The 20,030-nt window shown below is 39.0% G+C and overlaps 1 protein-coding gene across 4 annotated transcripts in view; it reads left to right on the top strand.

Moving 5' to 3' along the window:
• Window positions 1–20,030, top strand: part of BBS5 (Bardet-Biedl syndrome 5) — a 32,191-nt gene that overhangs the window by 10,536 nt on the left and 1,625 nt on the right. For 3 of the 4 annotated variants that reach the window (XM_007539304.3, XM_060177752.1, XM_060177754.1), the window contains 5 exons: window positions 3,249–3,384; window positions 5,588–5,683; window positions 9,566–9,628; window positions 12,899–13,033; window positions 18,250–18,333. In XM_007539304.3, the coding sequence (XP_007539366.1) occupies window positions 3,249–3,384; window positions 5,588–5,683; window positions 9,566–9,628; window positions 12,899–13,033; window positions 18,250–18,333 (514 nt within the window). The remainder of the gene's footprint in view (window positions 1–3,248; window positions 3,385–5,587; window positions 5,684–9,565; window positions 9,629–12,898; window positions 13,034–18,249; window positions 18,334–20,030) is intronic. The other variant, XM_060177753.1, reaches the window with a different exon arrangement.

Raw genomic sequence — 20,030 nt, 5'->3', positions numbered from 1 at the left:
AATTTAGTCACTATACACAACCAAGTTGGATCACCTAATTAATTTAAAAGATTATTTTTCTAGCAGTATAGGGCATATCTATTTTTCTGAAGAATTTTGTGGGTTTTATCCTGTGGTTCTTTCAATTTTTTAAAATTATCTTTATTTATTGAATAGAGAGAGCAAGAAATCAAGAGGAAGGGAGATAGAGGGAGAAAGGCTCAAAAAGCTTTCCTCCTGCAGGTGGGGACTAGGGAGTTGAACCTTGTTCTTGCGCTTTGTAACATTTGTGCCCAATCAGGTGCACCACCACTCAGCCCCTCCTATGGTTCTTTATTTTATTTTATTTTATTTTATTTTATTTATTTATTTATTTTTATTTTATTTCTTACCTGAACACTGTTCAGCTGTTTTTTTTTTTTTTTTTAAGAAAGGAGACATTAACAAAACCATAGAATAAGAGGGGTAGAATTCTGCACAATTCCCATAACCCAATCTCCACATCCCACCCCCACCCCCCCTGATAGCCTTCCCATTCTCTATCTCTCTGGGAGTATGGATCCAGGGTCATTGTGGGTTGCAGAAGGTAGAAGGTCTGGCTTCTGTAATTGCTTCCCTACTAAACATGGGTGTTGACTGGTCGATCCATACTCCCAGTCTGCCTTTCTCTTTCCCTAGTAGGGTGAGGCTCTGAAGAAGCGAAGCTCCAGTACACATTGATGGGGTTTATAGTGTTGTGGGGGATTGAACCTGAGACTTTGGAGCCTCAGGCATGAGAGTTTTTTTGCATAATAATTATGCTATCTACCTCCACCCCTCGTGTAGTTCTTTATTTCTTAACTTCTTCACTTTTCACTACCTCAGTCCTTTTATTTTTTCAGCCAGGAGCTCACAATACTATAATTTTATTTAAAAGTTTGACTTAGGTGATAAAAACAAACAATCAAAAAAATATATATATATATATATTCATACACACAGTGTAGGTGTGTAATATATATGTACTGTTTTGTGTTTCTTTTATTAATAGTAATTTGAAAAGTTATATTTTGGACTCCTTTTCATCTCTATTATAAATTTCTGAGTATTCCCCATCTGTCATGTGTTGGAAATTTATTTCTCAAATTTATTTCTCAGGTTTCCTAGTTTGCTATTTTAATGTTTTTGGTGATTTTAAATCTACATAATTTTTAGATATAATCAATGATTTATAATTAACATTTTAAAGTTTACATTTTTAATTTTTTTAAATTTTTATTTATTGGCTAGTGACAGCCAGAAATCAAAAGTGAAGGGGAGACAGAGAGGGAGAAAGACAGAGTCACCTGCAGCCCTGCTTCACCGCTTACAAAGCTTTCCCCCTGTAGGTGGGGTCCAGGGGCTCAAACCGGGGTTCTTGTGCATGTGCATTCAACCAAGTGCTTCACCACCTGTCCCTAAGTTTACTCTTTTTTTTTTCCATTTGAGTATAATCACAAAATTGTGCAACTATCACTAACACTTAATTGCAGAATATTTATTTCTACCACCCCGAAGAGAAACCCCCGTAATAGTCATTCCCCATTCCCTCCTCCCCATATCCCTTGTAGCTACTGATTTTTTTTCTCTTTAGATTTATCTGTTCTAGATATTTCATATAAATGGAATCATAGATTAACTTTTTGTCTCACAAAACACTTTCAGAGTTCATGCATGGTGTAGCAACTATTTTTATAATATTTATATATGTCGTTCTGTGGGGGCATACTTTGCTTATCCCTTCATCAGTTGATAGTCATGTGGTTTTCTTTCTTTTTTAGCTATTATGAATAACAGTGATCTGAACATTCATGTACAAATTTGGGAGTAAAAAAATACTTTTGGTTCATTTGAGCATATGCCTAAGCCACAACTCCTTATTTCTCTTAACCTTGAGAATTATTATTAAGTGAACAGTTTAAAATGGTCAGAGCAGAAATTTGCTTTATAAGAGGTAGAGTTCTTCTCATAGAAATAAAAGTGACTCGTTGGTTTTAAATTAAAACTTGAAAGGATTATTTTCTCTGAATCAGAAAGGATAAGAAAGATGCATTTATTGACCCAGGAGGTGGTACAATGGATAAAGCATTGGATTCCCAACCATGAGGTTCCAAGTTCAATACCTGACAGCACACGTACCAGACTGATGTCTTGTTCTTTCTCTCTCTCCAATCTTTCTCATGAATAAATAAATAAATTTTCTTTAAAAAAAATGGTCAAAGTATGGAAATTGCTTTACTTTAATAGTATAAACAAACTGAAAGTCAGAAGGTGAGTAGAACACAGTCCTTCCATGTGTGAAGCCCTGGGTTTGATCCCTGGTGCCACTTTACATAATTAAAACAAAAAATAAAGAAAAAAAGGTTACTGAAATAAAATGCATTAATGCTACACTAAATTTAATTAGCAAAGGATACAAAAGACTATGATTACTAATATACATCGACACAGTGAAATATTACTCAGTTCAATAAGAAAGGTAAATTTTTGCCATTTGAAACAACCTAGAGGGTATTGTGCTGTGTGAAATAAGTCAGGTAAAGAGAGATAAATACCATATGATTTCATTCACATGCAGACTATAAAAGATTCAAGGCAAAAACAAACTTTAGATGCGGAAGACAGACAGATGGTTAGAAAGAATGGATGTGGGTGAAATGAGTTCAAAGGTTCAAGTGATGGTGAGTGAAAAGTAGATGTTCAGCGATAATCATAATACAAAATTTACAGATGTGGAATTAGATCTGTGATTATTTCAGGTACCATACAATTGACACTTTCATAATATTATAGACCAGTGTTGTCTCAACAAAATTTATTGTAAAACTAAACTAAAATAAAATAAAATAAAAAGGATGTAATCAGAGCCCAGGGAATGCAGTAGAGCACAGCACTGCCCTACATGTGGCCCTCAGCCTGTCCCCCTGTGCCACATGGCAGTGCTGCACAGGGGAAGAGGAGCTCCATGGATGGTGATCTAGTGCTGCAGTGTCACCTCTCTTTCTCTCCCCTGCTTCTTCTTTCTCCCTTTCTCTCTCCAGAAAAAAAGAACAGAAAGTTTGGTTGGAGAAATGCTCATTAACGCCACACATATACAAGACCCAGTGCTTAAAAAATAATACTCTAGCCATCACACTGAAAAGAACAATATACCAGAGTATTATTCAAGTGATGTACATAAGTAGTAAAAAGCTGCGTATTTTAGTAGGCAAGTAGACATAGCCTAAGGTCATTTTCAATCTTTTTTATAGAGCATATGAAACTTCTAAAATGTATCGAGACTTTAAGTTGAGAAGTGCACTAATTCAAAACAAACAACTAAGATTATTGCCACAAGAGCATGTATATGATAAAATCAATGGAGTATGGAATCTGTCCAGTGACCAGGTATTGTGCAAAGAAATGACCTTTCAGGATAGGACTTTTGTAATCATCTTGTCATAGTTATTTGTTTTAGAAGTACAGTCTCACCTCTTCAAAATGTGGGAGGGGGGAGATGGTATAATGGCTATACCAACAGACTCTCTTTTCAAAGTCCCAGGTTCAAGCCCCCACACCACCATAAGCCAGAGCTAAGCAGTGCTCTGTTTAAAAAAGGGGGGGGGGCAAGTGGTGGCGCACCTGGTTGAGCGTACATGTTACAGTGCGCAAGGACCCAGGTTCGAGCCCCCGGTCCCCATCTGCAGGGGAAAGCTTCACAAGTGGTAAAGCAGTGCTGCAGGTGTCTCTCTGTCTCTCTCCCTCTCTATCACCCCTTCCCTCTCAATTTCTGTCTCTAGCCAACAGATAAAGATTTTTTAAAAAAAGATTTAAACACTACATCAGAAACTAAAGTAACGGGTCAGGCAGTGTGCACTGGGTTAAGCCCACATAGCGTGAAGTGCAGGGACAGGTACGGGAATCCCAGTTCAAGCCCCTGGCTCCCCACCTGCAGGGGGGCTGCTTCAAAAGCAGTGGGGCAGGCCTGCAGGTGTCTATCTTTCTTTTTTTTTTTAATTTTTTAATATTTATTCCCATTTGTTGCCTTTGTTGTTTTATCATTGTAGTTATTATTATTGTTGTTCGATAGGGCAGAGAGAAATGGAGAGAGGAGGGGAAGACAGAGAGGGGTGAGAAAGATAGACACCTGCAGACCTGCTTCACCGCCTGTGAAGCAGCTCCCCTGCAGGTGGGGAGCCTGGGCTCGAACCAGGGTCCTTAAGCCAGTCCTTGCGCTTTGCGCCACATGCGCTTAACCTGCTGGGTACCACCCGACTCCCCAGGTGTCTATTTTTCTATCCCTCTCTATCTTATTCTGCTCTCTCAGTTTCTCTGTCCTATCCAACAACAACAACAAAAAAGGAAAAAATGGTCACCAGGATCAGTGGATTCATAGTGCAAATACCAAGTCACAGCGAAAACCCTAGAGGCAAAAGGAAAAAAAAAAAACTAAAGTAGCAATACCCCTCCACTAAAATCCACTGGATCTGCTTCAACCCTTGGAATCCCCTTCCCACATGCCTCTTAGATTCTGCAAACCTAATATCTTGTCTTCATTTGACTTAGTTTGTTTCCTTATAGTGTGTGTGTGTGTGTGTGTGTGTGTGTGTGTGTGTGTGTGTGTGTGTGTGTGTGTTTGTGTGTGGTATTTTTGTTTTGTTTTTCAGAGCACTTCTCAGCTCTGGTTTATGGTGGTGCCAGGGGATTGAACCTGAGCTTTGTTTATGCCAATATTTTCCTTTCATATAAATCCCATTAGTATTTCATGTAAGGCCAGTTCAGTGCTAAGTAGAGTCCGTCTACTGTTATTTGTTTGAAAAACTTTTCATTACTCCTTCAGACTTGGTTACTGCCTCAGTGGATTATTGGGTAGAGGTATTTTTGATTCAAAACTTCAAATGTATCCTGCCATTCTTTTCTAGCCTTTAGAGTTTGTACTGATAGTCTTCCCCACCCCCCTTTTTTTTTTTTGGCTTTCTTTATTCTTCTTTTTCTTTTCTTTTTTTTTTTTTTTTTTACTTTTTTAAAATTTCTTTATTGGGGAATTAATGTTTTACATTCAACAGTAAATACAGTAGTCTGTACATGCATAACATTCCCCACTTTCCCATATAACAATACAACCCCCACTAGGTCCTCTGTCATCCTGTACTGATAGTCTTATAGGAAGGATTTCCATTGTAGGTGACTATAATAATCAAATTTGCATATTCTATTCAAAGTAATACACCAAAAAGAAATTTCCACTGATCAGACAAATGGTAAGTACTGAGGGTGTATTGATTAGGATCAATTCAGCTCCTGAATCCAGGCTCCCACTCATTTAATTGTACTGTTATCTAATGAACAGTAAAATCATGGGGGGGGGTTTAATAGCATATTGATTAAATGAATAGACTCTCATGCCTGAGGCTTATAAGTCCCAGGTTTAATTCCCCACCCCACCATAAGCCAGAGCTGAGCAGTGCTCTGGTAAAAACAGACAAACAAAAAATAAAATCATTGATACTTCAGAATAGTTAATTCTATAGTATTCTTGTATTCAACATAGTAATGAATAAATATCCAGACAAATGATTATTGATGTATCTCTCATTACTCTCTTTTACAGGGAAATTTAGGAACCTTTTTTGTTACTAACGTGAGAATTGTGTGGCATGCCAATATGAATGACAGCTTTAATGTCAGTATACCCTATCTGCAAATTGTAAGTGCATGAATTTTGGGTACCTTGTTTTAATGCAGAAGAAATCATTTCTATTAAACAGTTAATAAGACTTTGGAAATTAAAGGAGCTCTTCAATTTTAAGTGACAGCACTTAAAAACATAGAAAAGATTGGGAGTCGGGCAGTAGTGCAGCAGGTTAAGTGCACGTGGCTTAAGGATCCCGGTTCGATCCCCTGGTTCCCCACCTGCAGTGGGGTTGCTTCACAGGTGGTGAAGCAGGTCTGCAGGTATTTTTCTCTTTCTTTCCCTCTCTATCTTCCCCTCCTCTTCCAATTTCTCTCTGTCCTGTTTTAATTAATTAATTAATTAATTAATTAATTAATTAAATGGCTGCAGGAGCAGTGGATTCGTAGTGCAGGCACCAAGTCCCTATGATAACCCTGGAGGCAAAGAAGGAAATAAAAAGGAGATAGAGAGAGTCGGGCAGTAGTGCAGTGGATTAAGCGCAGGTGGTGCAAAGCCCAAAGGATAGCATAACGATCCCGGTTCAAGCCCCCTGCTCCCCACCTGCAGGGGAGTCACTTCACAGGTGGTGAAGCGGGTCTGCAGGTGTCTATCTATCTCTCCCTCTCTCTGCCTTCCCCTCCTCTCCCCATTTCTCCCTGTCCTATCTAACAATGATGACATCCACAACAATAATAATAACTACAACAATAAAACAAGGGTAACAAAAAGGGAATAAAGAAATAAATATAAAAATTTAAAAAAGAAAGGAGATAGAGAGGAAGAGAGACAGAGACATCTGCAGCACTACTTTCCATCTGCAGGTGAGGACCAGGGGCTCAAACCCAAGTCCCTGTGCACTGTAAAATGTGTGTTCAGCCAGGTATGCCACAACCCAGCCCCTAAATGGTTTTATTTCTTTAACTTTAATATATCTGATCATTCATTTGCCAAATGTTGAGCACATTCTCTGCTCCATGGTAGAGCTAGTCATGAAAACCATGAGTCAGTACATAGTTCCTACCATCAGAGAGCTCTCACTTTCAGGGAGAAAAACAATACAGTAAACAGAAAAATCATAGAATCTGAAAGGAAGACAATTATTTCTACCTATCTAGAGAAATACAGTAAGCAATTGTCATAACTGGAAATACATCACAAACCTATATAGATACTTGATAAATCTGCTTATATTGTTAACATGTTTTATAATGTATTTGTATACTGTATAACTTGCCTAACCTAGCCTCTGTTAATGCTGAATAATTTACTAAGTAGCAAACCTCGTGATTTCTGTTATTCAAGCAGTATAACAAAAAATAACTTTTTGTAACTTAAGAATAGAGTTGCCAAATATGGCCTCTGGAATGAATCAGCCTCCCAAACAACTTGCAATCTGATAGCCTCACTGTTGTATTCATGTTCTAACTTCAGCTCTACAGCCTCAGCCATTGCCCCAGCCCTACCCATATTTATAACACACACACACACACACACACACACACACACAGAGAGAGAGAGAGAGAGAGAGAGAGGGAGAGAGAGTCTTTCCCCCTCCTACCCTCTCTTTTTTAAAATGTGTTTATTAGTAATTTAATAATGATTGACAAAATTGTGGTATAAGAGGGGTACATTTCCCACCACCAGAGTTCCGTATCCCCTACTCTCCCCTCCCCTCCATTGGAAGCTTCCATATTCTTTATTCCTCTGGGAGTATGGACCAAAGATCTTTATGGGGAGCAGAAGGTGGAAGGTCTGGCTTCTGTAATTGCTTTTCCACTGGACACGGGCATTGACAGGTCAGTCCATACTCCCAGCCTGTTTCTATCTTTCCCTAATGGGGCAGGGCTCTGGAGAGACCAGATTCCAGGACACCTGGTGAGGTCATCTGCCAGAGAAGTCAGGTTGGTGTCGTGGTAGCTTCTGCAACCTAGTGGCTGAAAAGCATTGGGATATAAAACAGAACAAATTGTTTAATAATCAGGAACCTAAAGGTAAAAATATAGCAGATTAGATTTGGGGGTCTTCATGTTGGAAGGAGCTAGGAAGTCTATTTTAGATATATTCCAAGGAGCCCATGACTTTACTAATTTTTGCCTGAACTTGACAGCTAAATACAAGGTGGGCTAGGAGTATTGTCTGGGAAGATGGTGTCTTCAAGAGTTGAGGATAGGACTAGAAAGCTGGATCAGGACAAAGAATAGCTCCCAAATATAGTGAAAGTATATAAATACCACTAACTGTAAACTCTTAGGTCAGATACTGTAAACTGTATCTGACCTAAGACCGTGTCTCTTCATATTTAGTACAGGAGCCTGTGTAACCTCTGCATCCCTGTCAATCTGAGCTCACATGCCATGGTCATGGCTAGGAACATTCTAGGCTGCACTCTTCTCAGAACCAGTCTTCCTCAAGTGGCAGAGTATGTTGACCCAGCCTCCCGTCGGAGAGTGGGCCACTTTCTGCCACTGTAGTTTTACATTACCCTCGCTCTTTTCTTGATAGTTTCTATCTTATCAGCTTGTGTTACCCAGTTAACTGGTTAGGCTAGCAGTGTTCTATGATTCTTACCTGGGGCTGTGTGTATACCTGGTAGATTATGAAATAGTCTAAGTGGAAGGCCAGGTTTTCATAACAAATACCATTTGTGTCTACCTCCCTTCCTTACTCTTCCTTTCAATCAATTTCTCTTTCTCAGTTTCTCTCTCGCTCTCTCTCCCTCCATCCTCAGTCTCTTTCCTCTCAGTCTCTCACTCTCATTCTCTCAACTTCCAGTTTACATCTATGCAACATGCTGTTACACACTACAGATTAGCTTTCTCGACTGGAGTTGGTGTACTGCACCAAAGTAAAAGACTCTGGGGCTGGGGGTGGGGGGTGGGGGTGGGGTTCAGGTCCTGGAACATGATGGCAGAGGAGGACCTAGTGGGATTGTATTGTGATGTGGAAATGTTATGCATGTACATACTATTGTATTTTATTATTTACTGTAAATCATTAATCCCCCAATAGAGAAATTAAAAAAGCAAACAAACAAAAGATTAGCCTTCTTGTTTTTTTTGTCTGTTAGTCATATTTGATCCACTGTTGCTCTGACTAATGCCTCCAAGTTCATTTTGTTTCACTTTTTACACAGACATCATGCCTTTATGTTTCTAGCCCTTTTTCCTTCTGCCAGGCCACAGGCATCACTGCTCATCTTCTGCTAACCATGTCATATTTACTTGCTGATGTGAGTTACATTTGACCTACTCATTCTTTCTTGATGCTGTGTGATAAATACCCATAACTTAAATTTTCTAATAAATGAAGTGGAGGTTTGTTTGTTTTTAAGAATGGACCTGCCTATGTGGTAAGACATAAAAAGCACAGATGACTTTTAAAAACTAGCCCATCAGGGCAGCGATAAGTCGCATAATGGTTATGCACTATCGGAATGAAAGAAGTGGACCAGAGTGATGAAATTGCATGTGCTTAAGGCCCTGGCTCCACCAAAATAAACAAAATAAAAACCAGCCCCTGGTTTAACCCTGACTAAAAGGTTTCTAGCCTTTGGTTTAAAACATTCTGAAAAGTTGTGACTGTACATGGGAGATATTTGAGTCAGACAAGCGTGTACATGCTTCAAAGATGTCCTATTTGTGTGTTATCTTAGAAGTTTGTCCTCTTTATCTAGTATGAGTTTTTTCATTTACTTGACCCCTGTGGGAGTATGAAGGAAAGAGGGACAGTTCTGTTCTCCAGAGTAGTTACTGGCTAAAAGTCGGAAAATCCCAGGTACTGCTAATGCTAGAGTGTTCCTCTGGTCTCTTCACAAGACAAATAAATAACTTTAAAAAATAATAAAATTTAAATATTTGTGTTAAAGAATCACAACTATCAGATAATAAAAGCTTTCTTTTTTCATTTTACATCTAGCGTTCAATAAAGATTAGAGACTCAAAATTTGGTTTAGCTCTTGTCATAGAAAGTTCTCAGCAGGTAAGATACTTTATATTTTTACTAATGTTCATTATATTTTATATTTTATATTTATTATTATATTTGACTTTAATTTCTTTTTTAAATTTTTATTTATAAAATGGAAATATTAACAATATCATAGGATAAGAGGGGTACATTTCCACACAGTGCCCACCCCCAGAGCTCTATTTCCAATCCCCTCCCTTGATAGATTCCCTATTCTTTATCCCTTTGGGAGTGTGGACCCAGGATCATTGTGAGGTGCAGAAGGTGGAAGGTCTGGCTTCTGTAATTGCTTCCCCGCTAAACATGGATACCGACAGGTCAATCCATACTCCCAGCCTGTCTCTTTTCTTTCCCTAGTGGGGCAAGGGTCTGGGGAGGTGGGGCTCCAAGACACATGGTGGGATCATCTGCCCAAAAAAGTCAGGTTGGCATCATGGTATCATCTGGAATGACTTTAATTTCTATAAAGTAAATTCCCAGTTTATTTATATCCAAGAAGAATATTAGCTGTGACACAGCGTCATGTAAAGAGTCTGACATCATATAGTAAGTGTCCCCTAGGAGGGAACCTCCTATGCTTTCTGTTGGACAGACATCATTCTTACCATAATGATTATCATTGTACTAGAAGTCTGACTCACCAAATTTATTACCGTAAATATTTTGTAATAATGGAGTAGCTTTCCTAATAAATAGAAAACAGACTGTACAATAGTGAACTCTGCAATACTAGCACCTACAGGATAAAAAAGAATGTTTCACCCAGCATTATAAATCCTGGCATGTTGATCTTGACTGAATCTAACTAGACCTGGGAATGTCTGCCTCACTTCCCTCACTTAAGATTTTTAATAATAAAATCTAGTTACCAGACCTTCATATACTATCTCCGTATTTACACAGCCTTTGATAGAGTTAATGCTCCCCCCTCCCACACACACACACATACCTCCATTTTACAGACAAGGAAACTGAGCTTTACAGAATTTGGGTCTAGGGGCTGGGTGGTGGCGCACCTGGCTGGGTGCACACATTACAGTGCACAAGGACCCAGGTTTGAGCCCCCAGTCCCCACCTGCAGGGGGGAAAGTTTTGTGAATGGTGAAGCAGGGCTGCAGGTGTCTCTCTATCTCTCTCCCTCTCTATCACCCCCTTCCCTCTCGATTTCTGGCTGCCTCTATCCAATAAATAAATGAACATAAAAAAAATTAAGAAAAAACAGAAGTTGGGTCTAACTTATTCACAGGACCATCTTTGAAAAACGCAGGTATTTATAGATTTTACCCTTATTTCTACTTATCTAATTGTAAACTGCTAGGCTTCCATTATCATCTCTTAAGTTTTGGCAGATGATGAAACGTCATTTATAAAATCACTTCTAAATTCTAAATTTAAACATTAGTGTAGACATACTACTTCCTTTTCTGAGCTTGTAGGTTAATAGCTTCCTTTTATTGAGTGTAATGCATTCTAAGAACTGTACCAACGGTCATGTATGCATATCTTTTTTAAAAGACTTCTTTATATATATATATATTACAGAATTACATGTCAACAGGGGTTTGAATCCACACCACTCCCACCACCAGAGTTCTGAATCTTCACTCTCCCCACTGCAATCCACCACAGTTCCCCTAAAACTGTAGACATGGGCCAACCATCTTCTCTACAACTATCTGTCCACATTTATACAAAGTTACCCCTTCTTTTCCTGATTCAATCCTCTCTTTAGATTTTACTTATTTATTCATGAGAAAGACTGGAGGAGAGAGAGAGAGAGAGAGAGAGAGAGAGAAAGAACCAGACATTAGTCTGGTTCATGTGCTACATGTACAGGGATTGAATTTGGGACCTCATGCTTGAGAGTCCAACAGTTTATCCATTGTGCCACCTCCTGGACCGCTGCATTATCTTATTTTTGATGATCATTTTATGGTCAAAAACTTGAAATTTAGGAAGACTAAGGAGAACAAGTTTTCTTTTTTTTTAATTAATTAATTAATTTTGACTATCTTTATTAGAGAAACCAGAAATCGAGAGAAAACGGGAAGACAGAAAGGGAGAGAGACAGAGAGACACCTGCAGTACTGCTTCACCACTCACAAAGCTTTCCCTGTGCAGGTGGGGACCGGGAGCTCGAACCTGGATCCTTGAGCATTATAACATGTGCACTCAACCTGCTGAGCCACCACCCAGACCCAAGGAGAACAAGTTTTCTAGCATCATGTAGAAATTAACCATAAACTAAAAAAAAAAAACTGAACCCTAAAGCATATGTTCTTAGTTATTAAAGTATGCCAACTTAATTTTCATAAGCACATCTTCAAAGGCTTTCATAATCACATTTTTTTAAATTACTTTTTAAAAATTTTTTTTAATATTTATTTTATTTATTCCCTTTTGTTGCCCTTGTTGTTTTATTGTTGTAGTTATTATTGTTGTTGTCGTTGTTGGATAGGACAGAGAGAAATGGAGAGAGAAATGGGGAAGACAGAGAGGAGGAGAGAAAGATAGACACCTGCAGACCTGCTTCACTGCCTGTGAAGACTCCCCTGCAGGTGGGGAGCCGGGGTTCGAACCGGGATCCTTATGCCGGTCCTTGTGCTTTGCGCCACCTGCGCTTAACCCGCTGTGCTACAGCCCGACTCCCCATAATCACATTTTTAAACATAAACTTTCAGAGATAGACTCAGATATGTCATTCTTTTTCCTTTAATGCATATACCCTATTCTTTTTTCAAGACCTCCTTCAAGAAAAATGTGGTTTCCTTGGTCTTCACAGTCTATTTTTTATTTTATTTTATTTATTAATGAGAAACATAGGATGAGGGAGAAAGAGCCAGACATCACTCTGTGCTGCCGGGGATTGAACTCAGGACCTCATGCTTGAGAGTCCAATGCTTTATACACTGCGCCACCTCCCGGACCACCACAGTCTATTTTTTAAAGCTTGAGAGATCAATTTTTATATTCACAGATAAAATTATGTGCTATTGGGATGTGTTTCTAAATAATCCTGTTGTGAAAGAGTTGTTCCATGCAGATGAGAAAAGAGTTGGTCATATGTTATTACTTATTGAAGCTGGATAACGGACGGCTACAGAGACACACATTGTAGTCCTCTCTATTTTATGTATGCTAACATTTAATTTTAAAAAACCAGTTTATAATTGTGCTCTGAAATAAGGGCGAGCAGAACTATGGTTTATCATGAACTACAAATACTAACCCTCTAGCTTTTGTTTGATTTTCTTTTCTTTTTTTTTTTTTTTTACCTTGTAGAGTGGAGGATATGTCCTTGGCTTTAAAATAGATCCTGTGGAAAAACTACAAGAATCAGTTAAGGAAATCAATTCACTTCACAAAGTATATTCTGCCAGTCCAATATTTGGAGTAGATTATGAGATGGAAGAAAAGGTAATTTGTTCAGAAAGTTTGCTGAATGGCTTTGACAAATTTAGACTTACACATCTATGTACAATTTAACTCTAAACTGTGTTTAAACTGATGAGTATACAACCCCTGGACCGTCACTAATCTGACAACAGCTTCTCATGGTTCCAAGTAGTGTGACTACTTTGACATAGATGAGCATCTCAAATTGCATCAGTTGAGTGCCTCATTTTAAAATATACTTTCATGACTCTTCTTTGCCTTCCTCATGATTTCTGGTTTCTCTGCCAATCCTTGACTTCCAGGTTCATCAAAAAAAAAAAATTTTTAACTGTACTTTTCAGCTTCTCCAGCTAGCAGTACCTTTTCTACCTAATCTATCAATGATATCCTCACGAGTCATTTAGAGATGTCCTTGATTATCCCCACTCTATCAGTACCCTCACCAAAGACTATCTATCTGGCCCCCTTACTTACTTACCAAGTCCATTACAAGTTCTCTTTGTGTCTGTTCTTTACAAAGTGCCTGACTGTATGTTTTACTGATGGTGCCACTGCCAATCATTCTTTTTATCAGCATCTCTGCTTATGCTCAGCATGTTGTACCATACCACATCTGTTGGGTTGTCAGATAAGTCATGAAGCATTTTTGCATAGGAAAAATAATGACTTTCCCAACAACCTAATATATACATCTTAATGCTCCTGCACTTCAGCCTGACCAAAGATTAAGAAGCAGATCTGGTGACTGACTGCATATGCAAATCTAACTTTAGCCTGCCGCTGGCTGCTTGGCACTGCTCTTTCTAATAACCTTTCCTTCTTTTCAAATTCCAAATATTCCCAGCCTCTTTCTGTTGAAACTTTTCTCTGATTTGTTCACACCATAAGTACTCTCTTTTGCCTCCTCAACCATCCTTTTCTACTTTCTTCACAATCTGTACTTCTTTCCGCATTCTTCCTACCTCCTATGTACATTCCTTATTAATGGCACTTGCTGCCAGGGAAATAGTATAGTGGGGGAAGGCCTCACGAGCAGTGAAGCAGGTCTGCAGGTGTCTCTCTATCTCTCCCTCCCTCTCTGTCTCCCCTCCCCTCTCAATTTCTCTCTGTCCTAGCCATTAAAATGGGAAAAATGGCCACCGGGAGCAATAGATTCATAGTACTGGCACTGAGCCCCAGCAATAACCCTGGAGGGAAAAAAAAAAGATAATTTTTCTCACAGAGTTACTAATCATGGGAAATAGTAATTCTCCGACTCACTGTCTCTCATGTTTTTGCCTCTCTACTTTGGTCCACACAGTACATAATAATGGTAACTAGCCATGATAGCTCATTCTACTATCACTTTCAGGGAGGTCTCCTTTGAATATCCATTTGAAGCAGCAACCCCATCACTTTTTAAATCCTTTATGCTATTTATTTATTTGTTTGGAAAGAAAGAAAGAAAAAGAGAAAGAAAAAGAAAGAGAGAAAAAGGAAGGAAAGAAGAAAAGAAACAGATTAACTCTGGTTTCTGGTGGTACTGGCATTTGAACCTAGAACTTTTGGTGCCATGGGCATGAAGGTCTTTCTGCATACCTACTGTCCTGTCTCCCCAGTCTACTTCCTTTATTTCTGGTAACACTAATTAGTCCCCACTATAAATAATCCTTAAGAAATCAAGAGTTTCTGTTTTATTTTTCTGCAGAGGGTGGGCCTCATGCATGCACAATTTTATTGAAATAGAGAGAGGGAAAGGGACTGGGTGATGGCGCACCTGGTTGAGCACACATGTTATAATGCTCAATGCCCCGGGTTCGAGCCCCCGGTCCCTACCTGCCAGGGGAAAACTTTGCAAGTGGTGAAGTAGTGTTCCAGGTGTCTCTCTTTCTCTCTGTCACCTCCTTCCCTCTTGATTTCTGGCTGTCTCTATCCAATATATATAATTTTTAAAAAGTTAAAAGAATGAGAGAAAGGGACAACCAGAGTTCCTCCAGTGCTGTGGTGGCACACTCATGTCTTGCCAGGGTTTGAACCTGAGCTAGAGAGTAAGCTGTCTCAGGTGGGGGAGATAGCATAATGGTTATGCAACAGACTCTCATGCTTGAGGCTCCAAAGTCCCATGTTCGATCCCCTACACCACCATAAGCTGAGCAGTGCTCTGGTGTTTCTCTTTGTGTGTGACTCCCTGCATCTCTCTCAAAAATAAAATAAATAAAATATTTTTTTAAATAAATTTTAAAAAAGAGAGTGAGCTGTCTCTCTAGGCCTCCATTTTCTCTACCCACAATATTTCCAGCATTCAAAACTAGCATGCAATATTCTCTTTGTTGTCGAATGGCTATTAGAACACCTGCTGTTTGCTTGTTACTGTTCTGAATCATGTATCATGTCATTAACTCTCTCAACAATATTATGAGGTACACCATTATTATTCTTACCTCATAGTGAGGAATTCTGGGGTTTAAATAAGTTAAATTGCTAATACACAGTCACACACAGCTCTGGACATGTTAGAAAATCCTCAGATTATAGATCAAGTCCTAAGTCCCCCCTCACCACCATAAGCCAAATCTGAGCAGTGCTCTGGTCCAAAAAAAAAAAAAGGGAACAAGTCATTCTTGTATGTGCACGCACCCCTCCCTTTCTTTTAGTTAGAGACAGAGAGGAGAGGCAGAGAGTGAAAGAAACCACAGCACTGAAGCTTCCTTCAGTGCACTGGGGACCTGTCTTGAAGCTGGGTTGCAGGCATGACAAAGCATCACATTATCCAAGTGAGACATTTTGCTGACCCCACAGGCCTCTCACAAGACAATATAACTCTGCCCTGTAACCTCTACCACCTTTTACCAATAAATTTTGGTCTAGTAATTTTTCTAATAAACTTAAGTCTCTTTCCCACCTTACTAATACAGGCACAGTGTACAGTTGTGCAAATTCTATTTTATTATCATTTATTAATTATTACATATTTTTTAATATTCAGAACCTTTAATTTATTATTTTTTTAACCAGAGCACTGCTCAGCTCTCGCTTATGGTGGTGCAGGGGATTGAACCTGGGACTTTGGAGCCTCAGGCATGAGAGTCTCTGTGCATAACTATTATGCTATCTACCCTCCACCCCTTTTTTTTTTTTAATTGTTGCAGTTATTATTGTTATTGATGGAGAGAGGAGGGGAAGACAGAGAGGGAGAGAGAAAGATAGATACCTGCAGACCTGCTTCACTGCCTGTGAAGCGACTCCCCTGCGGGTGGGAAGCCGGGGGCTCGAACCAGGATCCTTACACTGTCCTTGTGCTTTGTGCCACCTGTGCTTTACCCACTGCGCTACCCCTGGTTGTACAAATTCTATACTGCCCAACTGTTGAGAGCATTGTTCACATAAATATCTGTGGGAGTGATGCTTCGTGGGATTACTCAGTACATAGCTCTTCTGTCTTGACTGTTACAGTTATGATAATGCTAGGCTATCCTTTGTTTTTCAACAACATCCTGTGGTTTCTGGTTTTCACTGAAGCTGATCTCTAGCAATAGTTTTCTTTCTTATCAAAGATCTGTACTTGGAGAAATTATCCTCCTAACTAAAGACCTTGATGACATGCCAAACTTTTCTTCTTGAAAGTACCTGGGATTCACAAGCCAGAAATTATGCTATCTCCAAACTTTTCATCATAGTGGTGTTGCATTATTATAGCTACTTTGCACTGGTTGAACCCTAATATGTTAATACTTGATCTTTTATTTTATTTTATTTTGCCTCCAGGATTATTGATAGGGCTCGGTGCCTGCAATATGAATCCACTGCTCCTAGAGGCCACCTTTTCCCTTTTGTTGCCTTTGTTGTTTATCGTTGTTATTGTTGTTGTTATTGCTGTTATTGTTGTTGTATAGAACAGAGAGAAATGCAGAGAGGAAGGGAAGACAGAGAGGGGGAGAGAAAGAGATACGTGCTTACCTGCTTCACCGCTTGTGAGGAGACCACCTCCTGCAGGTGGGGAGCCAGGAGCTCGAACAGAGATCCTTATGCCGGTCTTTAGGCTTTGAGCCGTGTGCGCTTAACCCGCTGTGCTACCACCTGCCCCCCCCCTTTTTAATTTTTTTCCTGGTTATACCTGGGACCACATTGCTAACTTTTTCAAGTAGAGGAGGGAGAGAGGGAAGGAGGCAGAGAGAGAGGGAGGGTGGAGAGGAGGGAGAGAGAGAGAGAGAGAGAGAGAGAGAGAACACCACAGCATTGAAGCTGGCTTCTTTCATTGTGCTACAGACCAGACTCAAGCCAGGTTCATGCACATGGCAGAAAGCAGCACACTATCCAGTGTCAGCCCTTAACCATTTTGGGGTTAGGGTTCACTCTAATATTTATCTGTATCTGTAGTTGTGTTTTGTCCTTCTCCCTATTCCCGTGTGATTATAGACTCTGTATAACCTTGGTAGTACTAAAATAGTGTCTAATGCACTAAAGGTACTCAAGTATTTAAAAGTGAATTAAGTATCAGCACCACATATCTGAGTGGTCTTTGTTTATAAGGACAATTAAAATTTATGTGAAATCAACTTTTAATGTTTTTAATGATTTATTTATTATTGTATATGTAGAGAGAGAAATTGAGAGGGGAAGATAGAGAGGGAGGCAGAGAGATACCTGTAACCCTGCTTCACCACTTGTGAAGCTCTCCCCCTGCTGGTGGGGACCAGGGGCTTGAACCTGGATCCTACTGCACTGTAATGTGCACGCTTAACCAAGTGCACCACTACCTGGCCCCCTGAAATTAATTTTTATCTAAAATTTTTAAATACAGTGATGTTTTTCTGTAAAGGTATCATATTAAGTATGTGTGATTTTTTTTCATTTTAATTATTTTGATGATACTGATGTCAGTCTTAAAGATTTATTTTATTTTAAAGCCTTATATTTAACTGACACTTTTGATTACTCAGGTTAGTTTTAATACATTATAGATAATAGTGATTTTTTTAAAGATTTTATTTATTGATTGATGAGAAAGGAGAAGAGAGAAAAAACCAGACATCACTCTGGTACATGGGCCACCAGGGCTTGAACTCAGGACCTCACGCTTGAGAGTCAAATGCTTTATCCACTGCGCCACCTCCCGGACCACAATAGTGATATTTATAAGATGACATTTTATAATTATGTTATCCTTTTTTATAAGTATCATTCTCACAACAAATTTTACTAACATTGTTTAATCAATACTGTCTCTTTGATGCACTTTAATATCTATTAATTTTCAGCCACAACCCCTTGAAGCTCTAACAATTGAACAAGTTCAAGATGATGTAGAAATAGACTCTGAGGATCACACAGATGCTTTCGTGGTGAGCATTACAAAGGAGAGCTACTAAATTTCTTACTTTTTTTTTTAAATATTTTATTTTATTTCTTGCCTTTTGTCCTTGTTTTGTTGTTGTAGTTATTATTGTTGTTGTTGATGTTGTTGGATAGGACAGACAGAAATGGAGAGAGGAAGGGTAGACAGAGAGGGGGAGAGAAAGACAGACACCTGCAGACCTGCTTCACCGCCTGTGAAGCGACTCCCCTGCAGGTGGGGAGCCGGAGGCTCAAACCGGGATCCTTAGGCCGGTCTTTATTGCTTTGCGCCACCCACGCTTAACCCACTGCGCTACCGCCCGACTCCCAATTTCTTACTTTCTTATCTAAATAATGTTTAAAGAGCCATCTTAAGTATATAACACAACATAAAACTTGAGACTTTTCAGAATAGTTGAAAGAATTTGGAGGGTAAATTTAAAAAGGATTTGTTAACATGAAAGAGACAAGAGGGAGAATCAGAGCATCATTTTGGCACAAATAATACCAAGAGTCAAACTTGGGACTCATAAGTTCAGTGCTTTATACACTGCACCACTTCCTAGGCAGTGGGGGGTAATTTTTAAAACAGTTATTAGAGAGGAAGTCAGGCAGTAGTAGCACAGCGGGTTAAGCGCACATGGCACAAAGCTCAGGGACCAGCTTAAGGATCCCGGTTCAAGCCTCTGGCTCCCCATCTGCAAGGGATTCTCTTCACAAGCGGTGAAGCAGGTCTGCAGGTGTCTATCTTTCTCCCCCCGCCCCTGCCTTCCCCTCCTCTCTCCATTTCTCTCTGTCCTATCCAACAACAACGACATCAATAATAACAACAATAACAACTACAACAGTAAAGAAACAACAAGGGCAACAAAAGGGAAAATAAGTAAGTAAAATAAGTTTTAAAAAAGACTATGTTTCCTATAAGAAATCTTTATTGGATGGGTATCCCTTCAGTTTATAAATGTATGATATTTAGATCATATTCTGTTAGAATAATAAACTTTTTTGTTTCCAAGTTTTTATTATTAATAGCCCAAATAACTATGTTTTCTATAGACTTTGGTCTGTAAATCTGACCATAATACTTTTGGAGCAACAGATATTTTTAAATAAATATGTAGTATTAGCACAGAATATTTGTGTCACAGCTATTACTACCTGAGATGCCATATACTAGTTACTCTGGTTTTGTTTGTTATTATTTTCTTTTCCAGCATCTTCTTCTAAATCAAAAGTAGGGATAAAACTTTATAGCTTCTATGTCATATTAATTTTTATTTACTCTCAAGCTAACAATGCCAATTAGTGTATAGTACATTTTTAGATCTTAAAGCCTAACTTTTGTAGACATTAATAATGATTGACTAGAAGTGAATTCTACTACCAGCATTGTAAGGAAAGGTGAAATAACCATTAGGCATATAGTAATAGTAGAAAATGCATCCTTATGGAATTGGTCTGTAAATTAGGTACCTGTTCTTTTTTTTTTTTTTACAGGTTTTTTTAAATATTCCCTTTTGTTGTTTTATTGTTGTAGCTATTGTTGTTATTGATGTTGTTGTTAGATAGGACAGAGAGAAATGGAGAGAGGAGGAGAAGACAGAGAGGAGAGAGCGAAAAAAAGACACCTGCAGACCTGCTTCACCGCTTGTGGGGAGCGGGGGTAAGGGGGTCTTTATGCCGGTGCTTGTGCTTTCTGGCACCT

Source organism: Erinaceus europaeus, chromosome 18 (genome assembly GCF_950295315.1).
Source record: "Erinaceus europaeus chromosome 18, mEriEur2.1, whole genome shotgun sequence".
Lineage (NCBI taxonomy): Eukaryota > Metazoa > Chordata > Mammalia > Eulipotyphla > Erinaceidae > Erinaceus > Erinaceus europaeus.
This window is presented reverse-complemented; position numbering and strand designations above follow the sequence as displayed.